The sequence below is a fragment of the Entelurus aequoreus genome, linkage group LG11 (assembly GCF_033978785.1).
Source record: "Entelurus aequoreus isolate RoL-2023_Sb linkage group LG11, RoL_Eaeq_v1.1, whole genome shotgun sequence".
Taxonomy (NCBI): Eukaryota; Metazoa; Chordata; class Actinopteri; order Syngnathiformes; family Syngnathidae; genus Entelurus; species Entelurus aequoreus.
In genome coordinates, this window is record NC_084741.1 from 15,503,818 (window position 1) to 15,530,421 (window position 26,604).

The window sequence follows — 26,604 nt, forward strand, 5'->3', positions numbered from 1 at the left end:
ATTGTATTTCTGACCTTCTCCCTCTTTAGCACCAGCCTTTCTAGATATATAAAGATGTGTATTTACAACATTAATAATATATACATACTATGCAAATATAAAAAGCTTGTTGTGAAAAATGAGTTGAAATTTCACAAGAAACACGCAGAATTTTGGCAGTATTATAATAAAAGTCAAAATTTTGCTCAACGCAAGTCAAAATCTTACAAGAAAAACAGAACATGTGTGCAATATTATGATAATCGTCGCAATTTGACAAGTTAAGCTTAAAAATTTGGCAATTTTATGATAAGAGTCCTAATTTTACTCGACAAAACTCACCATTTTATAAGAAAATTTCACAACTTCACAAGAACAACTTTGAATAGTGGCAGTATTATAGTAAAAGTCGTCATTTTACTCAACGCAAGTCAAAATTATACAAGAAAAACTGAACATGTGAGCAATATTATGATAAAAGTTGGAATTGTACTCAATAACAGTCGCATTTTTACAAGAAAAGCTTAAAATGTTGGCAATTTTATGAAAAGAGTCGTAATTTTACTCGACAAAAGTCACAATTTTATAAGAAAACTTTAGCATTTTGGCAATATTATAATAATAATCAGAATTTTACTTGGCAAAGTTATGACAAAAGTAATTATTTTAGTCAAAAAATGTCACTGTTTTACAAGAACAAAAAAATTGGCAACATTATGATAAAAGTCAGATTTTTTTATGATAAATATCACGACTTTACATAAAATGGTAACAATTTTATGAGAAAATATTGCAATATTACAGAAGCAGAAAGAATATGAGAAATTGTTGCCAATTTTATAAGAAGAACATTGACACATGAAAAAAATACTTTTAGTTAAATTTTTTTACAATTTTTTTGTTTGTAATTGGTTTTTAATCTTCATTATTTACTTCAAGTTATTACAGTATGTCTCTGCACACATATTTATTTTATTTTTTTTAACTTAATTTTGGCCAAAGGGGGCGCATTTCAATTTCTTACACACACTTGTTATTTCATATGTTGGCCAGAGGGGGAGCACTTTTAAAACCGACACACAGTCAATGTGAAGAAATCCCTCCTTTTTGGGACCACTCTCATGTTGATAGATGTCACCACCAGGGGTGCTAATGAGACATTCTCTATTAGATGCAATGGTTTTCAGTATTGGGACCATGATTTGATCACCGGTCCTTATATGGAAGGCACTTTTCCTTGTTGATGTCTCAAGAAGGGTAGAAATACAAGAACACACACACACACACACTAATCTTCCTTAGTCAAACAATTTTGAAAGTGACAATAGAGTGGAAAATTAAACAGTTCTTTACCTCCATAAACACTACTGTAAGTGCAAAAGGATGTACTTTGCATTTGTGTGTGTGTGTGTGTGTGTGTGTGTGTGTGTGTGTGTGTGTGTGTGTGTGTGTGTGTGTGTGTGTGTGTGTGTGTGTGTGTGTGTGTGTGTGTGTGTGTGTGTGTGTGTGTGTGTGTGTGTGTGTGTGTGTGTGTGTGTGTGTAAGTGACACAACAGTAGCAGTCGTGAGCGTGTTAGTCGTTCATTTCAGTTTGACTGGAGCGCGAGCCGTTCACAACACCACATCCCCTGTGTGTCTAGTTGCGACTTGGACACGTTCCTCCGTGCCTGGCGGCTGCAAATGTCATGTGTTCCATGATTGTTTCCACCGTGGAACCAGAACCAGAACTCATGGCAGCCGTCATTCACTTCCAGACACGGTCGTTCCTCGCAACTTCGCCTTTGCAATATTGTGGCTTTCGCTCTATTCGTGGTCAGTGTTGGGGGAAATTACTTTTAAAAAATAATTACTTTTAGTTACTCAATACTTCCCCAAAAGAGTAACTGATTTACTCACGGAATTTTTTATAAATACAAATAATTACTACGGAAAAGTAATTATTGTTTTACTTACAAAACCCAAAACCAGTGAAGTTGGCACGTTGTGTAAATAGTAAATAAAAACAGAATAATATGATTTGCAAATCATTTTCAACTTATATTCAATTGAATAGACTGCAAAGACAACATATTTCATGTTCACACTGAGAAATTATTTTTTTTTTTGCAACTAATCATTAACTTAGAATTTAATGGCAGCAACACATTGCAAAAAAGTTGTCACAGGGGCATTTTTACCACTGTGTTACATGGCCTTTCCTTTTAACAACACTCAGTAAAGGTTTGGGAACTGAGGAGACACATTTTTGAAGCTTCTCAGGTGGAATTCTTTCCCATTCTTGCTTGATGTACAGCTTAAGTTGTTCAACAGTCCGGGGTCTCCGTTGTGCTATTTTAGGCTTCATAATGCGCCACACATTTTCAATGGGGGACAGGTCTGGACTACAGGCAGGCCAGTCTAGAACCCACACTTTTTTACTATGAAGCCACGCTGTTGTAACACGTGGCTTAGCATTGTCTTGCTAAAAATAAGCAGGGGCGTCCATGATAACGTTGCTTGGATGGCAACATATGTTGCTCCAAAACCTGTATGTACCTTTCAGCATTAATGGTGTCTTCACAGATGTGTAAGTTACCCATGTCTTGGGCACTAATACACCCCCATACCATCACACATGCTGGCTTTTACACTTTGCGCCTAGAACAATCCGGATGTTTCTTTTCCTCTTTGGTCCGGAGGAACCGGCCTCCACAGTTTCCAAAAACAATTTGAAATGTGGACTCGTCAGACCACAGAACACTTTTCCACTTTGTATCAGTCCATCTTAGATGAGCTCAGGCCCAGCGAAGCAGACAGTTTTTCTGGGTGTTGTTGATAAACGGTTTTCGCCTTGCATAGTAGAGTTTTAACTTGCACTTACAGATGTAGCGACCAACTGTACTTACTGACAGTGGGTTTCTGAAGTGTTCCTGAGCCCATGTGGTGATATCCTTTACACACTGATGTCGCTTGTTGATGCAGTACAGCCTGAGGGATTGAAGGTCACGGGCTTAGCTGCTTACGTGCAGTGATTTCTCCAGATTCTCTGAACCCTTTGATGATATTACGGAGCGTAGATGGTGAAATCCCTAAATTCCTTGCAATAGTTGGTTGAGAAATGTTGTTCTTAAACTGTTGGACAATTTGTTCACGCATTTGTTGACAAAGTGGTGACCCTCGCCCCATCCTTGTTTGTGAATGACTGAGCATTTCATGGAAGCTGCTTTTATACCCAATCATGGCACCCACCTGTTCCCAATTAGCCTGTTCACCTGTGGGATGTTCCAAATAAGTGTTTGATGAGCATTCCTCAACTTTCTCAGTATTTTTTGCCACTTGTGCCAGCTTTTTTGAAACATGTTGCAGGCATCAAATTCCTAATGAGCTAATATTTTCAAAAAATAAAGTTTTCCAGTGTGAGCATTAAATATCTTGTATTTGCAGTCTATTCAATTGAATATAAGTTGAAAATGATTTGCAAATCATTGTATTTTGTTTTTATTTACCATTTACACAACGTGACAACTTCACTGCTTTTGGGTTTTGTATAAAAAATGCCCTTATCGCGGTGGATTAAAACCTTTTAACAGACACAATCGGATGGTTCGGCGTACAGTGTAAGAAATAGCGTGCTGGAGGTTGCTGGAAGACGAGGCCATGGATCGAGAGAATCAATACAAAACATGTGTTGTGTGTACACAAACATACGCAACACACGTGTTTCAGTAATGAATGTGAAAAGCAAATGTCTTGCTGGAGGGGAGAGAGCGACGGTATTTCAAGGCGGCGCACGGTGTGCTGGAGTAGATTGTGCGTTATTAGCAGGTGCACACATTGCTGCACGGATACGTCGTAAATCAGCAGGCAGCAGCGGTCAGTTTGAGGGAGCGCGCCAAATGAACGGGTTGAGAAAGTTGCAACTCCGTTATGGAAATCACAGGAGCTTTGTGATGCTGCTCTCTGATGGAGGACACAGACGTTCTCAGAATATTACCATCTGTTCTGTTCAGGAGACGTATGATAGTAGGGAAGAGTGCTGAGATTGATTGATTAGGACCCGAATCCGGGATTTTTTGGCACTGACCGAATCCCGCCAATCTGCGTAAAAACCAACAATGCCATGTTTTGGTACCTGGGTTGCAAGTGCCGTGCCGTCACGTCCGGTTGCCGACCGACTCCCTGAGAGCGGATTCGGCCAAAATAAATCTAGGTAACGTTGCAATTTTCAATGCCAACAAATTAACTAATCAAAAACACAAGTAAGGCTCCACTTTTCCAAAACTGCACTAACTCGATGCTAACCTACATTGAAGTAGCTATTGAAATGCTACTGATAAGCATTAGCAATAGAGATGTCCGATAATGGCTTTTTTGCCGATATCCGATATTCCGATATTGTCCAGCTCTTAATTACCGATACCGATATCAACCGATACCGATATATACAGTCGTGGAATTAACACATTATTATGCTTAATTTTAATTGTGATGCCCCGCTGGATGCATTAAACAATGTAACAAGGTTTTCCAAAATAAATCAACTCAAGTTATGGAAAAAAAGTGCCAACATGGCACTGCTATATTTATTATTGAAGTCACATAGTGCATTATTTTTTTTAACATGCCTCAAAACAGCAGCTTGGAATTTGGGACATGCTCTCCCTGAGAGAGCATGAGGAGGTTGAGGTGGGCGGGATTGGGGGTAGCGAGGGGTGTATATTGTAGCATCCCGGAAGAGTTAGTGCTGCAAGGTTTTCTGGGTATTTGTTCTGTTGTGTTTATGTTGTGTTACGGTGCGGATGTTCTCCCGAAATGTGTTTGTCATTCCTGTTCGGTGTGGGTTCACAGTGTGGCGCATATTTGTAACAGTGTTAAAGTTGTTTATACGGACACCCTCAGTGTGACCTGTATGGCTGTTGACCAAGTATGCATTGCATTCACTTGTGTGTGTGAAAAGCCGTAGATATTATGTGACTGGACCGGCACGCAAAGGCAGTGCCTTTAAGGTTTATTGGCGCTCTGTACTTCTCCCTACGTCCGTATACACAGCGACATTTTAGGAAGTCAGACATTTTACTTTTTGAAACCGATACTGATAATTTCCGATATTATATTTTAAAGCATTTATCGGCCGATGATATCAGCAGTCCGATATTATCAGACATCTCTAATTAGCGAGTTTACACGGTGATTTCAACACCTCCAAGTTTGTCATTAAAAACTACAACTGAGATGGTGGCGCGTAACAAGTACAAACCTTACAGTGTTAACACTTTGCAGGGCGCAACAGGCGGCAAAGACTGAACAGACCAACACACCATAAACTATACACTACTGCCATCTAATGTCTTGGACCTGCAACTGCAACTTAAGTGATGCCTGTGAATCTTTGGGCACCACGTGATTCGATTCAATTCTTTGGGGTGATTCGATTCAGAATCGATTCAAAACGATTCTCGGTTCTAAATCAATACCTTTTTTATAACATTGGGTGCATTTTAAGGAGGAATGTTTGTAGTTAAACAGCTCTGATACATTTCTATATCACTTAAAAGAAAACCGGTTTTGTTGAATAAAATTCTACCCAACATTTAATAAAGCCAAACACAAATAAGGCGACAGGAGAAGTATCCAACACTTCTCTTTTCTAAAGTAAATCTGTACAGCAGATATGAGCATCGACATCAAATATATGATTTGTCTGAGTGGCTAAACAGGAGAGATTAAAAATAAATAATAAATAATTAAAAAATCCATCCATCCATCCATTTTCTACCGCTTGTCCCTTTCGGGGTCGCAGGAGCCTATCTCAGCTGCATTCGGGTGGAGGGCGGGGTATACCCTGGACAAGTCGCCACCTCATCGCAGGGCCAACACAGATAGACAGACAACAATCACACTCGCATTCACACACTAGGGCTAATTTAGTGTTGCCAATCAACCTATCCCCAGGTGCATGTCTTTGGAGGTGGGAAGAGCCTATCCCCAGGTGTATGTCTTTGGAGGTGGGAGGAGCCTATCCCCAGGTGCATGTCTTTGGAGGTGGGAGGAGCCTATCCGCAGGTGCATGTCTTTGGAGGTGGGAGGAGCCTATCCCCAGGTGCATGTCTTTGGAGGTGGGAGGAAGCCGGAGTACCCAGAGGGAACCCACGCAGTCACGGGGAGAACATGCAAACTCCACACAGAAAGATCCCGAGCCTGGGATTGAACTCAGGACCTTCGTATTGAGAGGCAGATGCACTAACCCATCTTCCACCATGCTGCCCAATTATTTTAATTAAAAAAATCGATTTTTTTATTTTTTTATTTATTTTTTATCGATTAAGAATCATTACATATAAAATTGCAATTAACTCGAAAAATCTTTTTTTTTTTTTTTTAGACCTTTTTTAGACCAGTTGATCTGCCGTTTCTTTTATTTTCTCCTCTGCCTTGTGGAGGGGGGTGGGAACACAGGTCTGGTGGCCATGGATGAAGTGCTGGCTGTCCAGAGTCGGGACCCGGGGTGAACCGCTCGCTTGTGCATCGGTTGGGGACATCTCTGCGCTGCTGACCTGTCTCCGCTCGGGATGGTCTCCTGCTGGCCCCACTATGGACTGGACTCTCACTATTATGTTAGATCCACTATGGACTGGACTCTCACTATTATGTTAGATCCACTATGGACTGGACTCTCACTATTATGTTAGATCCACTATGGACTGGACTCTCACACTATTATGTTAGATCCACTATGGACTGGACTCTCACACTATTATGTTAGATCCACTATGGACTGGACTCTCGCTATTATGTTAGATCTACTATGGACTGGACTCTCACTATTATGTTAGATCCACTATGGACTGGACTTTCACAATATTATACTAGACCCACTCGACGTCCATTGCATCCGGTCTCCCCTCGAGCGGGGTGGGGTGGGGTGGGGGGGGTCACCCACATATGCGGTCCTCTCCAAGGTTTCTCATAGTCATTCACATCGACGTCCCATTGGGGTTGTGAGTTTTTCCTTGCCCTTCTGTGGGCTCTGTACCGAGGATGTCGTTGTGGCTTGTGCAGCCCTTTGAGACACTTGTGATGTAGGGCTATACAAATAAATATTGATTGATTAATTTTACACCCTGACTGCAAATGAGATATAACAACTGGACAGTAGTTGCCATAATCGGTTATTATACACACACACACACACACAAAAGTACCAAAAATTCCCACAGACGGGACGGCGTGGCGCGGTTGGGAGAGTGGCCGTGCCAGCAACCTGAGGGTTCCGGGTTCAGTCCCCACTTTCTACCATCCTAGTCACGTCCGTTGTGTCCTTGAGCAAGACACTTCACCCTTGCTCCTGATGGGTCGTGGTTAGGGCCTTGCATGGCAGCCCCCGCCGCCAGTGTGTGAATGTGGAAATAGTGTCAAAGCCTTGAAGGTAGTGTCAAAGCCTTGAAGGTAGAAAAGTGCTACACAAGTATAACCCATTTACCATAACCCATTTACATATTGGGAATCGGCACCGTATCGGTTCAAATGTGAACGGTAGCCATCCCTAGTTGAGTGTGTGTATGATGGAGAAGATACACAATGAGGAAAGATGTGTGGTGCTAACATGAAGAAGGACTGAGGGACCATTTTAACATGTTTACCAAAGATAGTTTGCATGTAAACACAAGAAAATATACTTTGTCACAACAGGCAGGTGGATGAAAACACACACACACTCACACAGACTGACTGACCCATAGGTTGAAGGACAAACTGGTCCTGGGTGACAGCAAGCGGAGGCTGAACTGCTACGGTTAGCCTGGAGGAGGACAACACGCCGATGGCCTTCACCTTCACCTGGACACCAGCAGGAGGAGGCGGGAGAGGATGAGGAGATGCAAACAAACACAGGAGGGGAGAAGAAGAGTGGCGCTCACCTTGACTGTCACTGAGGGGACAGGCAGGCCATCCATGTCTTGGATCAGCGCTCGCTGCGCAACAAGACAAAACAATCAATGTGTGTGTGTGTGTGTGTGTGTGTGTGTGTGTGTGTGTGTGTGTGTGTGTGTGTGTGTGTGTGTGTGTGTGTGTGTGTGTGTGTGTGTGTGTGTGTGTGTGTGTGTGTGTGTGTGTGTGTACCGATGGGCTATCCATCCTTGAAGACACGGATGCTGACACTGTCAGGGCCTCTTCACTTTCATCTTTACGCAGGATGTCTGGGAAAGTTACAAGTGAGCTTCGTCAATGTCATCATGCTAATTACTGCCGGTGTAACAATTGATTGATGTTCAATTTATACTCCTAAGATTCAAGTATATCGATAAATTGCATTATTGGCTTTATTTTAACAACAAATCTTCGGGTACATTAAACATATGTTTCTTATTGCAGTTAAGTCCTTAAATAAATTAGTGAACATACAAGACAACTTGTCTTTTAGTAGTAAGTAAACAAACAAAGACTCCTATTTTAGCTGCTGACATATGCAGTAACATATTGTGTCATTTATACACCTATTATTTTGTCAACATTATTAAGGACAAGTGGTAGAAAATGAATTATTAATCTACTTGTTCATTTACTGTTAATATCTGCTTACTTTCTCTTTTAACATGTTTTATCTACACTTCTGTTAAAATGTAATAATCACTTATTCTTCTCTTGTTTGGATACTTTACATTAGTTTTGGATGATACCACAAATTTGGGTATCGATCCGATACCAAGTAGTTGCAGGATCATACATTGGTCATATTCAAAGTCCTCATGTGTCCAGGGACATATTTCCTGACTTTATAAACATAACATACTTTTTTTTTTTAAACGAAAGCTGTTGTGATGCCAAAAAATATCGATGTAATCATTGTAGTATCGACTATCTACGCTCCTGTACTTGATATCATTACAGTGGATGTCAGGTGTAGATCCACCAATGGCGTTTGTTTACATTGTGACGCCAGTGAGTTGCGGTGTGTAGTGAAGCGTGTTTAGCTATTCCTGGTCCTGCAGTGATAATGGTAAGTGTAAGAAACTTACTTTATTTGTCGCCATGGAGACCAGGATTAGTGATTTAGAAGTCGCTAAAACACTGCCGATTGGGCCTGGACTTTAGCCGCTAGCTAGCTAGCCATGTCTTAAAGCACCTCTTCCTGGGGGCGTTTCAGTGTTATAACTTCACCTATATCTTTAGTTTTTAAGCCAAATTGCATCCGTTCTCCCTTTTCTGTCTACACACTGTGTCTGCTTGTATGTACTCTGTGTGTGTGCGCTGCCGAACATGCTCCTCTGCTCGTAAACCAGCAATGTCACGACGTGACTTCGACGCGGGCACGGAGGGGTGCGGGACCGGTACGTTTCAGAGGCGGTATAGTACCGAAAATGATTCATTAGTATTGCGGTACCATACTAATATGGTACCGCACAACCCTAATCCATATATATATATATATATATATATATATATATATATATATATTTATATATATATATATATATATATATATATATATATATATATATATATAATAATAATGGATTAGATTTTATATCGCGCTTTTCCATTATTAGATACTCAAAGCGCTCACAGAGAAGTGGGAACCCATCATTCATTCACACCTGGTGGTGGTAAGCTACATTTGTAGCCACAGCTGCCCTGGGTTAGACTGACGGAAGCGAGGCTGCCAGTTTGCGCCTACGGCCCCTCCGACCACCACCTGTCATTCATTCATCATTCATTCACCAGTGTGAGCGGCACCGGGGGCAAGGGTGAAGTGTCCTGCCCAAGGACACAACGGCAGCGATTTGGAAGTCAAGAGGCGGGGAGCGAACCTGCAACCCCCCTGAGATCTATATATATATATATATATATATATATATATATATATATATATATATCAAAAACAGCAAACCCAGGCAAGGCATTAAAACCACATTGAAAACTTGTTGAATTAGGTCCTGGCGTTGAAAATAAATACTTGAATTTCAAGTATTTTTATATATATATATATATATATATATATATATATATATATATATATATATATATATATATATATATATATATATATATATATATATATACCTGTATATATATAAAATACTTGAAATTCAAGTATTTATTTTATTTATATACAGTATATATATATATATATACAGTGTTGGGTTAGTTACTGAAAACCAGTAATGAGTTATAGTTACTAGTTACTTCATTTCAAAAGTAACTCAGTTACTAACTCAGTTACTTACACCAAAAAGTAATGCGTTACTTTGAAAAGTAACTATTTAGTTACTTCTTTTTTTCTTTTCTTTTTTAAAAGCTCCCATCAATGCCCTTTAGCCTTCATTTCAGTACTGTTATTGCACTGGAGAATAATACAATGTGTTGATCAACTTGACATGCATTTGCATCACTGAACTCTGCTAAGCAATGTGGTCTACATACAACACACAAAGACAAAGATATGTTTCAAAGGCCAATTTGTTTCTGGCCAGAACAAATTGACAAAACTATTTTAAATAGCTGCAACATAATGGCACTTTAACTTTAACTCTAAGTAGATAGGATATTTGATCCAAGACACAACTTACATTTAACTAAAATGTTATTTTCTTTGTGCTCGACAAAAGAAAAGTATTGAGAATTTCTCCTTGTTAAAAAAATCGACTCTTGGCTTCGCCTTGATGTCTTGTTAGTTGTTATGATAGTAGCGTTTATGTGTGTGTGTGTGTGTGTGTGTGTGTGTGTGTGTGTGTGTGTGTGTGTGTGTGTGTGTGTGTGTGTGTGTGTGTGTGTGTGTGTGTGTGTGTGTGTGTGTGTGGCCCTTTAAGATATGACAGCATGTGGGTGAGTGACGTCAGTGAGTGAGTGGGCGAGAGAAGTGAGCGAGCGGGACAGTGAGTGCGTGCAGGTTCTCTAGCTTGCTGGATGGCTGCGTCCAATAAAGTCACAAAGTTGCAACAAACCGCCGGCCTCGTCATTCACCCTCAGCTGTAAAGACCACTTCCGGGTAAAGTGAAGGTTGTTAGCCCCGAAGGAACGTCTCCCCTGCGCTCCTCAACTACGGTATGGGAGTCCCCCCCCCCGTCCCCACCCACACAAAGCACGTACGCCTTTTTTTTCCCACCGCAGCGCTGCCACAAAACACACTCAGATCTTCAGTTTCTAGCCGATACTACATAAAAAATAACGTAAAATAACGCAGTAACGCATCATGTAGTAACGGTAACTGAGTTACTGAATATAAAAAATAACGCGTTAGATTACTAGTTACCTATATATATATATATATATGTTCGCTCCCCGCCTCTTGACTTCCAAATCGCTGCCGTTGTGTCCTTGGGCAGGACACTTCACCCTTGCCCCCGGTGCCGCTCACACTGGTGAATGAATGATGAATGAATGACAGGTGGTGGTCGGAGGGGCCGTAGGCGCAAACTGGCATATATATATATATATATATATATATACATATATATATATATATATATATATATATATATATATATATATATATAAATATATATATATCTCAAAAACAGCAAACCCAGGCAAGGCATTAAAACCACATTGAAAACTTGTTGAATTAGGTCCTGGCGTTGAGCAACTGAAACTTAACATTGAAACAACATGCTTTTTGACAACTTTTATCCAATGTCAAACAATATTTTACAACACAAATACAACGTTGAAAAAACATTCTTTTGACAACGTTTAATCGATTTTAGGTTGTTAAGTTCAAGTACCAATGATTGTCACACACACACTAGGTGTGGCGAAATTATTCTCTGCATTTGACCCATCACCCTTGATCACCTCCTGGGAGGTGAGGGGAGCAGTGAGCAGCAGCGGTGGCCGCGCCCAGGAATAATTTTTGGTGATTTAACCCCCAATTCCAACCCTTGATGCTGAGTGCCAAGCAGGGAGGTAACGGCTCCCATTTTTATAGTCTTTAGTATGACTCGGCCGGGGTTTGAACTCACAACCTACCGATTTCAGGGCAGACACTAACCGCTAACCGTTGATTTGACCATTAAAATGTGGTCAATTTCCAACCAATATTTTACAACACAAATAAAAGGTTGAAAAAACATCTTTTTTGACAATGTTTATTCAATGTCAGGTTCTGTTGTTGATTTGACCATTGAATTTTGGTCATTTTCCAAACCAAAATTTGAAGACACAAATACAACGTTGAAAAAACATCCTTTTGACAACGTTTAGTCAATGTCAGGTTTGACCATTGAAATTTGGTCATCGCTCAACCAACAACGTGGATCCAACGTTAGACAGCAACTCAATTGACAAGTGCAACTATTTTGCAACATTGTTTCAAAGTCAGTTTTAAAGGACATGTACGTACAATCAACGTTGTCTCAATGTCTTGTGTCTGCTGGGAGAGTAGCAGGTAATTCTTCAGATAAAATGTTGGTTACTCTACTTTTAATGGAAACTTCTTGAATGTTGAAAATTAGATGTAGCAAATTTTTTTCCTCTTGCTAAAGTGTTTATTTGAATAAGTTGTGAATGCATTGGCTATTAAAGGCCTACTGAAAGCCACTACTACCGACCACGCAGTCTGATAGTTTATATATCAATGATGAAATCTTAACATTGCAACACATGCCAATACGGCCGGGTTAGATCAGTAAAGTGCAATTTTAAATTTCCCGCGAAATATTCTGCTGAAAACGTCTCGGTATGATGACGTTTGCACGTGACGTCACGGATTGTGCGGACATATTGGGACACCATTGTGGCCAGCTATTAAGTCGTCTGTTTACATCGCAAAATTCCACAGTATTCTGGACATCTGTGTTGGTAAATCTTTTGCAATTTGTTTAATGAACAATGGAGACTGCAAAGAAGAAAGCTGTAGGTGGGAAGCGGTGTATTAGCGGCCGACTGCAGCAACACAACCAGGAGGACTTTGAGTTGGATAGCAGACGCGCTACCGTGAGTACGCAGCTTTGGCTTCCAAACATTTGATCGCTTGCCCGTACGTGCGTGCCGCTATGTGCATGTCACGTACGTAACTTTGGGGAAATATATGTGCTGTATGAACTTTACGGAGGTGAACGGTACTTTGGGCTGTGGGATTGAGTGTGTTGTGCGGGTGTTTGATTGGTATTGGTGGGTTATATGGACGGGAGGGGGGAGGTGTTTGTTATGTGGCATATTAAATATAAGCCTGGTTGTGTTGTGGCTAATAGAGTATATATATGTCTTGTGTTTATTTACTGTTTTAGTCATTCCCAGCTGAATATCAGGTCCCACCCGCCTCTCACAGCATCTTCCCTATCTGAATCGCTTCCACTGCCCTCTAATCCTTGACTCTCACTTTCCTCATCCACGAATCTTTCATCCTCGCTCAAATTAATGGGGTAATCGTCGTTTTCTCGGGCCGAATCGCTCTCGCTGCTGGTGGCCATGATTGTAAACAATGTGCAGATGTGAGGAGCTCCACAACATGTGACGTCACGCTACTTCCGGTACAGGCAAGGCTTTTTTATCAGTGACCAAAAGTTGCGAACTTTATCGCCAATGTTTTTTACTAAAGCCTTTCAGCAAAAATATGACAATATCGCGAAATGATCAAGTATGACACATAGAATGGATCTGCTATCCCCGTTTAAGTAAGAACATTTCATTTCAGTAGGCCTTTAATTGTTGTTGACTTGCTTGTTTGTACCCATAATTAGTTCATACATGATTCCCTTATGAGAAATAACAGGAATATAGGATCCACACGATCCACTATTGATTTCACGGTCACACTAATGATTTTTTGTCTAGAAAAATAGTGAATCAATTTCAACTCACTAAATCGTATCGTTCTAAATAAACTAATATTGTTCCTGAATTGTGTGGGCTACCTTCAATTTTGATTGGAATCAAAACGTTATCGTTACACCCCTACTCATTACCTACACTGGAGGGTCGCTTCATTAGGTACACAATGTGAAAGCTGGAGGCCCCCCGTGTCCTACCCTGAGTCCTGCTGGCCTCGCGGATGAACTTGTGCAGCCTCTTCATTTCGGCATCCGCCTGCTCATAGTCCACCTCTCTGGAGTCCACTTTAGGTGTGGAGAAGAAGGAGGGGTCGGTGCCCATGTAGGAGCAGAGGAGGTGACCGTCCCAACTCAGGCTGACCAGGGCGCCCTTCAGCTCCCTGACGACACGGCCAGAGCACCAATTAGCCAATGAAACGGGAATGTCAAATTAATGAAGCAATCAAGCGCTGGGTTTTTGTGTCAGTGCGACCGCTTTAGGGACGTCAAAAGTTCTGTCAAGGTTCCTGACAGGAACAGAAAGAAGCAGGAAATGCTGAGTGATGCAATAATGTGTTTTAACAGCGTGAGTGTGCGCTAACTGGTTGCAGATGTGTTGTACTTCCAGGCCAGTGAGGCGGTAACACACACGCACACACACACACACACACACACACACACACACACACACACACAAACACGCACACACACACACATTCTTGTATTTTGTACCTTCCTGAGACCTGAGAAAAATGCCTCCCTCTTTAGGACCAGCCTTTCTAGATATATAAAGATGTGTATTTACAACATTAATAATATATACATACTATGCAATTATAAAAAAGCTTGTTGTGAATAATTAGTTGGAATTTCACAAGAAAAATTTCACAATTTCACAAAAAAAACTTTGTATTTTGGCAGTATTATAATAAAAGTCGTCATTTTACTCAACGCAAGTCAAAATTATACAAGAAAAACTGAACATTTGAGCAATGTTATGATAAAAGTTGGAATTTTACTCAATAACAGTCGCAATTTTACAAGAAAAGCTTTAAATTTTGGCAATTTTATGAAAAGAGTCGTCATTTTACTCGACAAAAGTCACAATTCAATAAGAAAACTTTAACATTTTGGCAATATTATAATAATAATCAGAATTTTACTTGGCAAAATTATGACAAGTCATTATTTTACTCAAAAAATGTCACTATTTTACAAGAACAACAAAAAAATTGGCAAAATTGTGATAAAAGTCAGAATTTTATATGACAAATGTCACCATTTTGCATTAAAAAGTAATAATTTCACTTTAAAAAAAGTAATAATTATACGAGAAAATATTGCAATATTACAGAAACAGAAAGAATATGAGAAATGTTTCCCAATTTTATAAGAAAAAAGTCGACACATTGTGAGAAAAAGACTGCTTTTAGTTCATTTATTTTTGGGGGGAATTTTGTTTGTAATTGGTATTTAATCTTCATTATTTACTTCAAATTATCACAGTATGTCTTTATATAAAAAAAATTTATTTATTTTTTTATTAATTTTGGCCAAAGGGGGCACATTTCAATTTCTTACACACACTTATTAAATATGTTGACCAGAGGGGGAGCACTTTTAAAACCGACACAAAGTCAATTTGAAAAATCCCTCCTTTTTGTGACCACCCTCATTAACATAACTACAAACTTAACCAAAGTGAACGTGGTAGATTTAAGCATAAAATAAAGTAGAACAGACTACAAATAAAAAAAGACACATTTTTACAATGGAGTTCAGGGTGCACATCTGACAAAAGTCACAATTTATAAGAAAACTTTAAAATGTTGGCAATATTATAATAATCAGAATTTTATTTGGCAAAATTATGACAAAAGTCATCCTTTTACTCAAAAAAGTTCACTATTTTACAAGAACAACAAAAAAAATGGCAATATTGTGATACAATATTGTGATAAAAGTCAAAATTTTATATGACAAATGTCACCATTTTGCATTAAAAAGTAATAATTTTACGAGAAAATATTGCAATATTACAGAAACAGAAAGAATGTGGTTAGAGTGTCCGCCCTGAGATCGGTAGGTTGTGAGTTCAAACCCCGGCCGAGTCATACCAAAGACTATAAAAATGGGAGCCATTACCTCCCTGCTTGACACTCAGCCTCAAGGGTTGGGATTGGGGGTTAAATCACCAAAAATGATTCCCGGGCACCGCCGCCGCTGCTGCCCACTGCTCCCCTCACCTCCCAGGGGGTGGAACAAGGGGATGGGTCAAATGCAGAGGACACATTTCGCCACACCTAGTGTGTGTATGACAATCATTGGTACTTTAACTTTAACTTTAATATGATAAATTGTTCCCAATTTTATAAGAAAAAAGTCGAAATTTTTTATTTTTTGTTTGTAAATGTTTTTTAATCTTCATTATTTACTTCAAGTTATTACAGTATGTCTCTATATACATACTTATTTTATTTGTTTTAATTAATTTTGGCCAAAAGGGGGTGCATTTCAGTTTCTTACACACACTTGTTATTTCATATGTTGACCAGAGGGGGAGCACTTTTAAAAGCGACACACAGTCAATTTGAAAAATCCCTCCTTTTTGGGACCACCCTCATTTTGATAGATGTCACCACCAGGGGTGCAAATGAGACATTCTCTATTAGATGCAATGTTATTGGGACCATGATTTATGTCATCACTTGTTCACACCTCCTCATATGGAAGATACGTTTCCTTCTTGATGTCTCAAGAAGAGTAGAAATACAAGAACACACACATTCTTGTATTTCTGACCTTCTTGAGACCTGAGAAAAATGCTTCCCTCTTTAGGACCAGCCTTTCTAGATATATAAAGATGTGTATTTACAACATTAATAATATATACATACTATGCACATATAAAAAAGCTTGTTGTGAAAAATGAGTTAAAATTTCACAAGAAAAAATTCACAATTTCACAAGAAAAACTTTTTGGCAGTATTATAATAAAAGTCGTCATTTTACTCAACGCAAGTCAAAATTTTACAAGAAAAACTGAACATTTGTGCAATGTTATGATAAAAGTTGGAATTTTACTCAACAGTCATAATTTTACAAGAAAAGCTTAACATTTTGGCAATTTTATGGAAAGAGTCGTAATTTTACTCAACAAAAGTCCCAATTTCATCAGAAAGCTTTAAAATTTTGGCAATATTATAATAATAATCTAAATTTTACATAGCAAAATGATGACAAAAGTCATTATTTTACAAAAAAAATTCACTATTTCACAAGAACAACAAAAAATTTGGCAATATTGTGATAAAAGTCAGAATTTTATATGACAAAGGTCACCATTTTGCATTAAAAAGTAATAATTTCGACATAAAAAAGTAACAATTTTACGAGAAAATATGGCAATATTACAGAAACAGAAAGAATATGAGAAATTGTTCCCAATTTTATAAGAAAAAAGTCGACACATTGTGAGGAAAAGACTGCTTTTAGTTCATTTCTTTTTTAGGGATTTTTTTGTTTGTAATTGGTTTTTAATCTTCAATATTTACTTCAATGTATTACAGTATGTCTCTATGTACATATTTATTTTATTTTTGTATTAATTTTGGCCAGAGGCGGCACATTTCAATTTCTTACACGCACTTGTTATTTCATATGTTGACCAGAGGGGGAGCACTTTTAAAGGCAATGCACAGTCAATGTGAAATATCGCTCCTTTTTGGGACCACCCTCATGTTGATGGATGTCACCACCAGGGGTGCTAATGAGACATTCTCTATTAGATGCAATGTTATTGGGACCATGTTTTATGTCTTCACTTGTTCACACCTCCTCATATGGAAGCTACTTTTCCTTGTTGATGTCTCAAGAAGGGTAGAAATACAAGAACACACACACACACACACACACGGGAGGGAGTCCAGATGAAGGCTCCACACCTGCACAGGAGGGAGTCACGGGCATTAAACGTTCACTTTAACTGCTGCGGAAACGCACTCACACACACGGCCGACTGTGACGGAAACACACTCTCACACTCAAAACAAAGCTCACACACACACACACACACACACATAGGGGCGCTCCCGCCCACTAGTGTTGATGTTGAATGCGAGCAAGCACACAGGAACAAGGGACCGGGCCCACGTGCCAGGCTAATCTGGGACCCGGGAGGTGACGGAACACGCGGCCTGTTTCGGCGTGTGACGCGCTTTGTACTCACGGGAAGTTGGCGACGCGCAGCGCCACCGGCACGAATGCCAGCTGGGCGGCCCACTTGAGAGTGACGTCCTGGTAAACCAGCAGCATGTTGGTGTGGTTGCCCAGCAGCAGGTTGGTGGTGCCATCCGTCACTAAGCAGGAACCAAAACAAATGGACTCATTGATTGACGATCATTAAACTGCTGTTTATTTTTGGCATGGGGAAATCACAGATAATAAACAAAAAGGTCATTTTGTGTATGTGTGTTAACTTTGGCGCCACGTGACCAGAGGTGGCTCGTGCTAAAAAGTCAAGTTACATTTTAGGGGTGGACAAAAAAAAAAAAAAAGGTTTACTTCCGAATCGCGATTCCTATTCATACCGATTCTACATCGATTTATCATTTTCAATCATTAGTCCTACTTAAAGGGGAACTGCACTTTTTGGGGAATTTTGCCGACCATTTACAATTACAGATATTATCGGCTGATAATTGCTTTAAAATGTAATATCGGAAATTATCAGTAAAAAGTAAAATTAATGACTTTTTAAAACGCCACTGTACATATCCGGTAAAACACGAACGTAGGGCATACTTGCCAACCCTCCCGAATTTCAGTGCCCCTCCCGAAAATCTCCGGGGGCAACCATTCTCCCGAATTTCTCCCGATTTCCACCCAGACAACAATATTGGGGGCGTGCCTTAAAGGCACTGCTTTCATCGTCCTCTACAACCTGTCGTCACATCCGCTTTTCCTCCATACAAACAGCGTGTCGGCCCAGTTATATGATATGTGCGGCTTTTACACACACATAAGTGAATGCCACGCATACTAGGTCAACAGCCATACAGGTCACACTGAGGGTGACCGTATAAACAACTTTAACACTGTTACAAATATGCGGCACACTGTGAACCCACACCAAACAAGAATGACAAACACACTTTGGGAGAACATCCGCACCGTAACACAACATAAACACAACAGAACAAATACCCAGAACCCCTTGCAGCACTAACTCTTCCGGAACGCTACAATATACACCCTCCGCCCTCTAAACATTAGAGCAGTGTTTTTCAACCACTGTGCCGCGGCACGCTAGTGTGCCGTGAGATATTGTCTGGTGTGCCGTGGGAAATCATGCAACTTCACGTAATTGTTCCCGAAAAATATTTTTTGCTAATCAATAGTTACAATTAGAGATGTCCGATAATGGCTTTTTTGCCGAAATCCGATATTCAGATATTGTCCAACTCTTAATTACCGATTCCGATATCTACCGATATATACAGTCGTGGAATTAACACATTATTATGCCTCATTTTGTTGTGCTGCCCCGCTGGATGCATTAAACAATGTAACAAGGTTTTCCAAAATAAATCAACTCAAGTTATGGAAAAAAAATGCCAACATGGCACTGCCATATTTATTATTGAAGTCACAAAGTGCATTATTCTTTTTAACATGCCTCAAAACAGCAGCTTGGAATTTGGGACATGCTCTCCCTGAGAGAGCATGAGGAGGTTGAGGTGGGCGGGGTTGGGGGGGGCTGGGTTTTGGGGGTAGGGGGTAGCGGGCGGAGGGTGTATATTGTAGCGTCTTGGAGGAGTTAGTGCTGCAAGGGGTTTCTGGGTATTTGTTCTGTTGTGTTTATGTTGTGTTACTGTGCGGATGTTCTCCCGAAATGTGTTTGTCATTCTTGTTTGGTGTGGGTTCACAGTGTGGCGCATATTTGTAACAGTGTTAAAGTTGTTTATACGGTCACCCTCAGTGTGACCTGTATGGCTGTTGACCAAGTATGCGTTGCATTCACTTGTGTGTGTGAAAAGGCGTAGATATAATGTGATTGGGCCGGCACACAAAGGCAGTGCCTTTAAGGCAGGGGTGTCCAAAGTGCGGCCCGGGGGCCATTTGCGGCCCGCAGCTAATTGTTTACCGGCCCGCCACACATTCTGGAAATGCTATTGCAGAAAAAAGAAAAGAAAACATTTAAAAAAGTGGAATGAGGTGAAATCTGACTAAAAAAAGTTGCAATGTTGACACAAAGCTGCCATGCAGGCTGTTTTTTTTCTTTTGTCTATCTTTATTTTATTTTTTTTGCATTGCTCAAAAAAAAAAAAAAAGTAAAAAATGAAATATTGACCTATTCAAGGCACCAATTATTTCAAATATTTCACTTTAAAATGTTTTATGTGGAAAATATTGCATATATTGTGTGGTTGCCATACAAAAACATCAATGTTTTCTTTGACAAAAGAGCAAAAAACAAACAAAATAATACTTCAAACGTAAAATCGACAGATATATCTGAAGTTGATCTCGTAACTTAAGTGTTGAAAGTAAAAAAAAAACTAATAAAAATGTATCACTTTATGAGTGGGGCACCTTTTGGATCCTAAATATATTTAACGGGATTTTATTTATCTTTTCACTGTGATTACTCAGAAATAACAATGAGTTAATATCAATGGTGTCTTGCATTATTGATGTTTTTAAGGCTCTAATTACTTCACATCAAACATTGCTTTCTGAAGGTTTTGGGCAGTGGGGGAAATACTGCATTTTTCAGTTTTATTATAAAAAACTAAGTTGTCTTGACAGAAAAGGCATAAAACCTTTTTGGTTTTTTAAATTTTACATCAACCTGAAGTTGATATACTGTAGAGATTTACTGTAAGCGTTAAATAAAAAAAATAAAAAAATAATTTCACTTGTTTTTAACATTTTAATGACTTAGACCCTTTATGGCATACTTGCCAACTTTGAGACCTTCGATACCGGGAGGTGGGGGCGTGGTTAAGAGGGGAATATATTTAAGCTAGAATTCACCAACTCAAGTATTTCATATATATATATATATATATATATATATATATATATATATATACATATATATATATATATATATATATATATATATATATATATATATATATATATATGAAATACTTGACTTTCAGTGAATTCTAGCTATATATATATATATATTTATTTAATTATACATATAAATAAAAGAAATACTTGAATTTCAGTGTTCTGGAGGCTATCCAGTAGATGGCAGTATTGTCCTGTTTAAGAGTGTCACAACATTGCTGTTTACGGCAGAAGAACTGCTTTACGGTAGACTAAACGTGACTGCTGTTGTTGTGTGTTGTTACCGCGCTGGGAGGACGTTAATGAAACTGCCTAACAATAAACCCACATAAGAAACCAAGAACTCGCCCTCGATCATTCTACAGTTATGACGTCATTGGGCAGGCAAGCTATTTATATTGTGGGAAAGTGGACGTGAGAACAGGCTGTCCCCACTCAGGTCCGCTTTGAGCTGGAGGGGGCGTGGCCTCCAGCTCCGGCTGAATACCGGGAGTTTGTCGAGAGAAAATTTCTGCCGGGAGGTTGTTGGGAGAGGCGCTGAATACCGCACACTTGCCAACCCTCCCGTTTTTAGCGGGAGAATCCCGATATTCAGCACCTCTCCCGACAACCTCCCGGCAGAGATTTTCTCCCGACAAACTCCCGGTATTCAGCCGGAGCTGGAGGCCACGCCCCCTCCAGCTCAATGCGGACCTGAGACTGAGTGGGGACAGCCTGTTCTCACGTCCGCTTTCCCACAAAATAAACAGCTTGCCTGCCCAAAGACGTCATAACATCTAGGGCTTTTATAGAGTGCACAACTGCGCACACAACAAGGAGACGAAGCAGAAGAACGAGGAAATTACAGACATGGCGGCCGAAATGATATACTCATCATGAACGGAGAAGTTAAACAGGACAATACTGCCATCTAATGGATAGCCACTGGAACACTGAAATTCAAGTTGTTTTTTTTCTTTTCTATGTAAATAAAATTAAAAAAATAAAAATATATATATAGTTAGAATTCACTGAAAGTCAAGTATTTCATACATATATATATATATATATATATATATATATATATATATATATATATATATATATATATACATATATGAAATATATATGAAATACTCGAGTTGGTGAATTCTAGCTGTAAATAACCACGCCCCCAATCACGCCCCCCGCCCCCAAACAACCCCCTCCCCACCCCCGACCAAGCTCCCCCACCTCCCGATATTGGAGGTCTCAAGGTTGGCAAGTATGGAATACCGGGAGTCTCCCGCTAAAAACGGGAGGGTTGGCAAGTATGCTTTATGGTCCCCGGGAGCCCTAAAGGTAAAAAAAAAAAAAAAAATCCATATATTTTGTTATGGTTTAAAAAGGAAAACTATCAATATGGCCCCCGCAGGCTTTAATTTTTCTGTGTGCGGCCCTCAGTGGAAAAAGTTTGGACACCCCTGCTTTAAGGTTTATTGGCGCTCTGTACTTCTCCCTACGTCCGCGTACACAGCGGCGTTTTAAAAAGTCATACATTTTACTTTTTGAAACCGATACCGATAATTTTGAAACAGATACCGATAATTTCCGATATTACATTTTAAAGCATTTATCGGCCGATAACATGGGCAGTCCCATATTATCGGACATCCCTACTTGAAAGTAAGGATAGTCTTACTTAAATGAAATGTTTGGCTCCTCGACCCACCTGCGCATGACCACAGTTCCTCTCTGCTCATGTTCCTAATGCATGGTTTGCTTCTACCACCCAAACTGTGTTTAGTACCCACAGAACTCCCAGAACATTTAAGTTAGGCTAACTTTGCCTCGGAACAAATGAGCAACGTGCAGAAAAACGCAGAGATGACATCACTTGGCATGCTCGACATTTAGGTTTGGGCAAGTAGCTGAGTTACATATACACGTTCTGCTAGCATCAGGAGCTATAAATACTAGACGTCCGGCCCATCCCGCCTTCGCTGCAGCTACCACCGACTTTGACGTGAGGTGACGGCCACACGCAGCGCTGGGGAGCTGAAAGATGGCGGGCGTGGCGGTCAGCGGGGGGTCTTAATGACAGCGTGTGTGTTGCCTGCACGCCAAAACAAACACACACCCTCAATATTATTTACATCATAATTATAGCAATAACTCAGGATACCAAGGTTTCTTACTCCCAACAGTCCAGGGTCATCCCACCCAATATGTGCCATTTCCCCACAATACAATTCAAATATATAATGTAATACTTTGAAATAAAAAGGATGAAGCAATTTCTGTAGACTAGTGTGAATGCTCCAATTCTGAAGCTGAACTGAAATGATGATGGAATGTAAAATAAGTGTAAGAATAGTGTGAATGTTGAAATGGTTTAAATGTTAAAATAGTTTAAATGTTGAAATGGTTTGAATGTTGAAATGGTTTGAATGTTAAAATAGTTTAAATGTTGAAATGGTTTGAATGTTGAAATGGTTAAAATGTTGAAATGGTTTGAATAGTAGAATGGTTCGAATGGTAGAATGGTTTGAACGTTGAAATGGTTTGAACGTTGAAATGGTTTGAACGTTGAAATGGTTTGAATGTTGAAATGGTTTGAATAGTAAAATGGTTTGAATGTTGAAATGGTTTACATGTTGAAATGGTTTGAATGTTAAAATAGTTTAAATGTTGAAATAGTTTGAACGTTGAAATGGTTTGAATGTAGAAATGGTTTGAATGTAGAGATGGTTTGAATATTGAAATGGTTTGAATGCTGAAATGGTTTGAATGTTGAAATGGTTTACATGTTGAAATGGTTTGCCTGTTGATATGGTTTACATGTTGAAATGGTTTGAATGTAGAAATGGTTTGAATATTGAAATGGTTTGAATGTTGTAATGGTTTGAATGTTGAAATGGTTTGAATGTTGAAATGGTTTGCTTTTTGAAATGGTTTACATGTTGAAATGGTTTAAATGTTGACGTGGTTTATATGTTGAAATGGTTTAAATGTTAAAATAGTTTAAATGTTGAAATGGTTTGAATGTTGAAATGGTTTGAATAGTAGAATGGTTCGAATGGTAGAATGGTTTGAACGTTGAAATGGTTTGAACGTTGAAATGGTTTGAACGTTGAAATGGTTTGAATGTTGAAATGGTTTGAATAGTAAAATGGTTTGAATGTTGAAATGGTTTACATGTTGAAATGGTTTGAATGTTGAAATAGTTTGAACGTTGAAATGGTTTGAATGTTGAAATGGTTTGAATGTTGAAATGGTTTGAATGTAGAAATGGTTTGAATATTGAAATGGTTTGAATGTTGAAATGGTTTGCTTTTTGAAATGGTTTACATGTTGAAATGGTTTAAATGTTGACGTGGTTTACATGTTGAAATGGTTTAAATGTTGACGTGGTACATGTTGACATGGTTTACATGTTGAAATGCTTTGAATGTTGAAATCATTCATATGCTAAAAATGGTTAAAATGTTGAAATGGTATGAATGTTGAAATGCTTTGAATGTTTAAATAATTTAAATGCTGAAATCATTTAAATGGTGAAAATGGTTAAAATGTTGAAATGGTTTGAACGTTGAAATGGTTTGAACGTTGAAATGCTTTGAACGTTGAAATGGTTTGAACGTTGAAATGGTTTGAATGTTGAAATGGTTTGAATGTTGGAATGGTTTGAATAGTAAAATGGTTTGAATAGTAAAATGGTTTGAATGTTAAAATGGTTTACATGTTGAAATGGTTTGAATGTTAAAATAGTTTAAATGTTGAAATGGTTTGAACGTTGAAATGGTTGGAATGTAGAAATGGTTAGAATATTGAAATGGCTTGAATAATAAAATAGTTTAAATGTTGAAATGGTTTGAACGTTGAAATGGTTGGAATGTAGAAATGGTTTGAATATTGAAATGGTTTGAATGTTGAAATGGTTTACATGTTGAAATGCTTTGAATGTTCAAATCATTTAAATGCTGAAATCATTTAAATGGTGAAAATGGTTAAAATGTTGAAATGGTAAAAATGTTGAAATGGTTTGAACGTTGAAATGGTTTGAACGTTGAAATGGTTTGAATGTTGGAATGGCTTGAATGTTAAAATGGTTTACATGTTGAAATGGTTTGAATGTTAAAATAGTTTAAATGTTGAAATGGTTTGAACGTTGAAATGGTTGGAATGTAGAAATGGTTTGAATATTGAAATGGTTTGAATATTAAAATAGTTTAAATGTTGAAATGGTTGAAATGTAGAAATGGTTTGAATATTGAAATGGTTTGAATGTCGAAATCATTTAAATGCTAAAAATGGTTAAAATGTTGAAATGGTTTTAATGTTGAAATGCTAAAAATGGTTAAAATGTTGAAATGGTTTGAATGTTGAAATGCTTTGAATGTTCAAATCATTTAACTGGTGAAAATGGTTAAAATGTTGAAATGGTAAAAATGTTGAAATGGTTTAAATGTTTAAATTATTTGAAGGTTAAAATGGTTTGAATTTTGAAATGGTTTAATGTTGAAATGGTTTAATGTTGAAATGGTTTGAACGTTGAAATGGTTTGAACGTTGAAATGGTTTGAATAGTAAAATGGTTTAGATGTGGAAATGGTTTAGATGTGGAAATGGTTTGAATGTTGAAATGGTTTGAATGTAGAAATGGTTTGAATGTAGAAATGGTTTGAATGTTAAAATGGTTTGAATGTTGAAATGGTTTGAATGTTAAAATGGTTTGAATGTTGAAATGGTTTGAATGTTGAAATGGTTTGAATGTTAAAATGGTTTGAATGTTGAAATGGTTTGAATGTTAAAATGGTTTGAATGTTGAAATGGTTTGAATGTTGAAATGGTTTGAATGTTGAAATGGTTTGAATGTTGACATGGTTTACATGTTGAAATGGTTTGAATGTTGAAATGGTTTGAATGTTGAAATGGTTACAGACTTACAGCGTGTGGAGCAGCAGACGGCGTCCACAAAGTACATCCGTACATGACATGACAATCAACAATGTCCCCACAAAGAAGGATAAAAACCACTTAAATAGTCTTGACTGCTAAAACAAAGCAGGTGCGGGGAATAACGCTCAAAGGAAGACATGAAATCTACAGAAAAACACCAACAAAACAGGAAAAGCCACCAAAAATAGGAGCGCAAGACAAGAACTAAAACACTACACACAGGAAAACAGCAAAAACTCCAAATAAGTCAGGGTGTGATGTGACAGGTGGTGACAGTACACCTACTTTGAGACAAGAGCTATAGTGATGCATGCTTGGTTATGGTTTAAATTCATATCCAACAATTGCGACAACGACTTTTTATTGTCAATATCGGCTGCTGAGTTTCGTTTTTTTATGTTTTCTGATGGTGGTGTGCCTTGGGATTTTTTCAATGAAAAAAATGTGCCTTAGCTCAGAAAAGGTTGAAAAACACTGACACATTCAATTTTTTCTTATTTCACCCAGGGATGTCCGATAATATCGGACTGCCGATATAACCGGCCGATAAATGCTTTAAAATGTAATATGGGAAATTATCGGTATCGGTTTCAAAAAGTAAAATGTATGACTTTTTACAACGCCCGCTGTGTACACGGACGTAGGGAGAAGTACAGAGCGCCAATAAACCTTAAAGGCACTTCCTTTGCGCGCCGGTCCAGTCACATAATGTCTTCGGCTTTTCACACACACAAGTGAATGCAAGGCATACTTGGTCAACAGCCATACAGGTCACACTTAGGGTAGCCGTATAAACAACTTTAACACTGTTACAAATAAGCGCCACACTGTGAACCCACACCAAACAAGAATGAAAAACACATTTCAGGAGAACATCCGCACCGTAACACAACATAAAC

At 38.7% G+C, this 26,604-nt stretch overlaps 1 protein-coding gene across 6 annotated transcripts in view; it reads right to left on the minus strand.

The window, feature by feature from the left end:
- The window catches only part of LOC133659820 (BMP-binding endothelial regulator protein-like), a 450,456-nt gene that overhangs the window by 360,475 nt on the left and 63,377 nt on the right, over window positions 1-26,604 (minus strand). For all 6 annotated transcript variants that reach the window (XM_062062599.1, XM_062062597.1, XM_062062598.1 and 3 more), the window contains 5 exons: window positions 17,932-18,061; window positions 13,923-14,104; window positions 8,077-8,153; window positions 7,875-7,928; window positions 7,692-7,794 (listed from right to left, as the gene is read on the minus strand). In XM_062062599.1, the coding sequence (XP_061918583.1) occupies window positions 7,692-7,794; window positions 7,875-7,928; window positions 8,077-8,153; window positions 13,923-14,104; window positions 17,932-18,061 (546 nt within the window). The remainder of the gene's footprint in view (window positions 1-7,691; window positions 7,795-7,874; window positions 7,929-8,076; window positions 8,154-13,922; window positions 14,105-17,931; window positions 18,062-26,604) is intronic.